Source organism: Benincasa hispida, chromosome 2, assembly GCF_009727055.1.
Source record: "Benincasa hispida cultivar B227 chromosome 2, ASM972705v1, whole genome shotgun sequence".
Classification (NCBI taxonomy): Eukaryota; Viridiplantae; Streptophyta; class Magnoliopsida; order Cucurbitales; family Cucurbitaceae; genus Benincasa; species Benincasa hispida.
Window position 1 is genome coordinate 15,361,292 of NC_052350.1, and position 5,225 is coordinate 15,366,516.

The 5,225-nt window shown below is 38.0% G+C and overlaps 1 protein-coding gene across 1 annotated transcript; it reads right to left on the reverse strand.

The window, feature by feature from the left end:
- Nucleotides 1–2,415: 2,415 nt before the first annotated feature.
- Nucleotides 2,416–4,941, reverse strand: LOC120071310. The gene has a single exon (XM_039023506.1). The coding sequence runs from the start codon at nt 4,594–4,596 to the stop codon at nt 2,662–2,664; it is 1,935 nt and encodes a 644-aa protein (XP_038879434.1). The 5' UTR covers nt 4,597–4,941; the 3' UTR covers nt 2,416–2,661.
- Between the last annotated feature and the right edge of the window lie 284 nt (nt 4,942–5,225).

Here is a 5,225-nt window from a genome sequence, read left to right on the forward strand (position 1 = left end):
TATATATATATATATTTGGTTAACACACACTTAACTACTAACATACAACCTTGTTAAAACATTTAAGTCCCAAGATCTCTTGGTGCTTCTATTAATTTTTTTTGTTATTATAATCTATATATCTTAATTGAAGTGGATAATTTTATTTCTTCACTAGTTTTTTTAGAAAAACCAAGCAATTAATAGAAAGGAGATTAAAAGAATATTGAAGAGAGACGAGTAAAAAGAGAGAAAATAGAGAAGTATGAGAGTACGTATTAATGAGTTATGTTCATATACTAACCATAAGAATATTTTTAACTTTTTTTTTTTGTTAGTTTAAGAATATTTTTTAAACTTTTCAAAATTCAATGGTATTTTTGACACAAAACACTAACGGTTTCCATCTAAAACTAATGGTAAAGATACTTTTTTAACTCTTTTGAGAAATTTAAGGATATTCTATAAGTTTTTAAAAAAGTTCAAGAATATTTTTGACACAAAGTACAAAGTCTAAAGATAATATAATTTGGCCTTACGAAAATGATAAAAATGATTCTAACTATTTTGTAATTCAGATGAAATGTTTAGACCGAAAGTTCAAAAACTAAATATATAGACACAAACAAGCAGACTGGTAATTTAACCTTCAACGTTATTACAACAATAAGGAAGCCACGGGATAAAGCAGAGATTCGAGGTACCTCCACAAAGAGGAAACAGTTATCAAACCAGAACTAATGCTAAGGTTGGATCATAATTAAACAAAACTTGAATGTATTGAATGATGAAAAGTGATATACCTAATATTAGTTTCATTTCATTAACATCGAACAAATTCATCATGCCCCCACTGTCTAGGCATCTCATAATTTTCATTGACGATTGTGAGTGGGATTTTAATTGTTATCTAAGCACATTAAATTAAATTCGTAAATCTCAAAAGCTCTTTTAAATTCAACCATACAAGTTATAGTATAAATTAGTAGGTTTAAAAAAAAAAAAGAAAAAAGAAAAGGATTAATCAAACAGAAACATAGAACTCGCTTAACTACATGGAACTTTATATAGCTGTGACTACTACTAAAAAAATGACAAACCCATCTACCAACCAAAGCAATGATGAAGCTTAACCTTAGTAAATGGGGAATTTAGATTTTTTCGCCCCATCAACTTGATCCATTTGCTTGCTATCTTTTCTCGTTTTTATATCATAATCATAAGATAAGACTAAATATTTGGAGTTGAAGATGGGGCAAATCCAGGCAAATACCAAGGTACGAACAAGAATTCTACAACAAACAATCGACCTAGAAGCCAAGGGAAAAGCAATAACCAGTTCTTGCATACTTTAAATTTACCATTTGAAAAGATGAAAGTAGAGTTCATGGGTTTAACAATGTGATTGGTAATAGAAAAAATTGAGGTACGGTAACTGAGCATCTTTCTTCTCACAAGAATATGATAAGCATGCTATGAGACTCAATGCTACTGGGATAGATTAAGAATAGTTACGGTAGCAGGGGTACATTTGTGTATTAGCCAAGATATTGGTTATTGATAGAGGGAATGGGATGAAATCCAAGGAGAGGGAGGTTCAAGTATCTCGCTCTACTTGGGTTATCAATTTCAAAATCATTCTGGATTGGTTTGGGTTCTATCAGAATAATACTAAGGGGCTATTTAGGGTGTTGAGATGATATAGGATGTGGGGAGTTCTGATATCTGGAGAATTTTGATCGAGTATGAACGATTGAGTTTGATCGAGTATGTTGAAGCACTGAGATGATGATATATGATACACGGAAGGAAAATGACGATGAGATACAAAACATATTCCAAAAATCGACCCACAAACACTTAAAATCGGTGAGATAGGATAATAGACCTCCAAACACTAAGATGATATAGGATGTGGAGATATACCATCTCATGTTAGGCTCCCAAACAGCCCCTAAGGAATTTACAAAAGATACCTTCATGACCTTTGTGGATCCGATATACCATCTCATGTTAGGCTCCCAAACAGCCCCTAAGGAATTTACAAAAGATACCTTCATGACCTTTGTGGATCCACAGTCTAAAATCTAAATTAGCTATCAACCTCCAGATTATGAAAACTTGCATCGAGAGGGACCCAAAGTCTTTTGTCACAACAAAAAATTGTACACGAGAAGGAATAACAATAGTTAGTTTATAAAATAAGAAGGGCCAGGAGACACAATTAAAGAAGTGCAATCTTTTAAACGTTTAACGAGTGAAACTATAGATCAAAATCCAGTGTCTAACAATCAATATATACATGCAAAAAGGTTTAAGGTAATATTCAAAACCTTAATCAGTTGGATAATAAAAGACATACTGATAGAAACAGATCGATGAAAGATTACCGATACGCTTCTTGAGAAGCTCCTACTATCCTACATACGTTTCTTGTGATAAGTAAAGCATAGTTCATTGGTAAAGCCAAAGAATTCAGTAATGTACAATCATACTATAGCAGGAAAAACAAAATCATATGTTCATAAATGAAATCAATGGAAAAATGATAGACAACTTCCACGAAACCCAAATCTAAATTACAAGCTAAGCCGGTACAAACAAACCTAAAACAAATACCTCACTGAAAATACAAGGAAAGAAAAACAAAAACATGTATAAGGTAAAATACCTTTCAAGGCTTCAGTTGCATGTATAGACTCCAGACTCAAACTTGTGATCTGTCTCGTAGAAGTCTGTCTTACCCTCAGTAGCGGGCCGTAAAGAAATCCCAGATAGCGATCGATAACTCTGAACTGAAAATTTCACATAACTAACCACTTCAAGTTCTTCTCCATCATCTTCCTCGTTCCTATCCACAGGCATCCTCGCTCTCAATAGACCAGGAGAACCCTTCAAAGGAATCTCGGGGACATGCCATTTTAATTCTTTTTCGGACCTATTCAATATAGCCTTTGGAGACACCTGTAACAATGAAGGATCAACCGGTAGTTTGAGAGTAAAAGTCACATCATTCAAAGGTTGTGGCAAATCAGGGTTCACAGCGTATTGAATCATCACGGAAAGTAAAGTCCCCCTATGACGTTGTATGAGACGAACTCTCAAAGGCAATGGGGTTAATCTAGGTAGCAAACTATACTTAATAATTGGTATGGGTTCCTTTGAAGGCGCTGTTCGCACATGAAACATTCCATTTCCAAGACTACTAACACGAGAACCCTGCACGACAAATCGCTTAACTGGAGCTGTATCCTCGACACGAAATGAAAACTCTGTTTCTTTGTCATCCGAAGTTTTAGGTGGCAAAGTTTTCAAATATACAACTCCCATCATTCCTACTCTTGCTAAAAGCGATTCTCTGAACTCTGCACTAATTTGTTCTATGATATACATTTCGGGACCCTTCATTTCAGTCTTGGTCACCAAATTCTCAAGTGGCGTCCCTTTACCACTAGCATCAGCAACAACCGCTTTCGTTCCATCAGGTCCCGTCTGCAACAGTTCCAAGCCACCAAGGCCTTCTGTTTTTTTAACCTTCTCAGGACCCACAAATTCAGATGGATCCAATCCTCCACCCCAAGCATCACTGAAGCCCTCAAACGTCTCTTCCATTGTAGCTTGATCAGTACTGAATTCTATACCACCATAGTTTCCTTCGAATCCCTCCACACCAATATGTGTTGATTGGGTGGCTTCCGCAGGTGGCAATGTTGGGACCTCAAGACCCGCCAACGCCAAAGTCAAATCTGTAGCAGAAGGGTCCTTGGTCTTCTTAAAACCACTCACCAGCTCTTCAGGCTTGTTAATCATGTCACTAGCCGCAAAAGGATCCTGCTCAGCGGCTGGTTCCTCAGTCTTCTGCGGCTGCTGATCCTGCTCATTCACACTCTGGGTGACAGGAGCAAGAGTTGCAGCAATTTCATCCCCAGCTTCGAGAGTCTCCGCGGGTAACTCAAATCGCGCACTCGAAAATGCCTCCACATTGGCTTGATGTTCAAGCGAGTGAACCTCCACGGCATTCCAATTATCAGCCCCACGAATCTTATTCTCCGTATCGAGAGCCGAATGAACCATTTTCGCAAGACCATCGCCGTGCATTGAAGCGAGCATTGCTGCAAGCCGAATATTGCTGACACCCCTAAGAACAATATCCAACGCCATGTAAATCTCAGCGTATTTCCGGCTAAGCTTCTCGGGGGTGACATCAACACCACGACAGGCAGTAACAATGACACTGACGGCTTGGTTTACAATATGTATACACTCAAAGACATTAATAGAATTATCTTGATCAGCAGTGGTAATGCCAAGGACATAGATGCCATTGACGAGGCGATAAACAACTCGGTAGCGACTCTCCACACCGACAATAACCTGACCATTCGAAGCGGCCAAAGGATCATCACCAAGGGAGGCAATAGAATCGGCGAGTGAGGAATCATCACCAAGGACGGTGGATGCGTGGTGGCTCTGATGCTTGGTGGCTGCGAAAGCCAATCGCGTCTGACGGAAGGAGGTTAGGGCAACTAACGCTCGCGGGGGAGGGAACCATTCGCGAGTTTGAAGGAGGATATCAGATCCATTAGCAGGCTGCAGAGCAAGGGCTAAACAGGACATGGCGGAACGGTGGATTCAGATCTGATTGTAACTGATTCAAAGCTTTCAATTCAAGGGGGATTGGAATTCTGTGATTCTAGGGTTTTGGGGTCGAATTTGGAACAGAAATGAAACTAAGGACATGCTTGGATAGAGAAGATCTTCAATTGCGGCTTCTTCAACGTTGTTGAATCTTGGTTGTCCCCAACGGAGGAAGGAAGATCGCAGTTGATGGCGAGATCGGTCAGTGAAGACTCGGAATGGAAACTCAGAGTTGGGAGCGAGTGGAACTGAATGGGAATCGGTTTGGGCTGAGGGGGTCGTGCCAACGGAGCCCACAAATGTGCTTCTTTGAGCTGCCCTACGTATATATCTCAATATGCAGTCTGTTAAGAAATTTTAAATGTAGCTTAAAACATAATGGCTTTTGTAACTTCCAATCTCCATCTCCAAAATTGTTGACTAAAAAAATATTCACAAATTCCACACATTCAATTATTACATTCATCATAATATTTAACTAATTACAATTTACTAAAATGAACCTAACTTAACTGGCATAATATTTATATTGTTAACTTCGAAATTAAATATTCAATTTTCTCACTCTACGTATTATCAAAATAATAATAATTGTTATAATTTTCTTT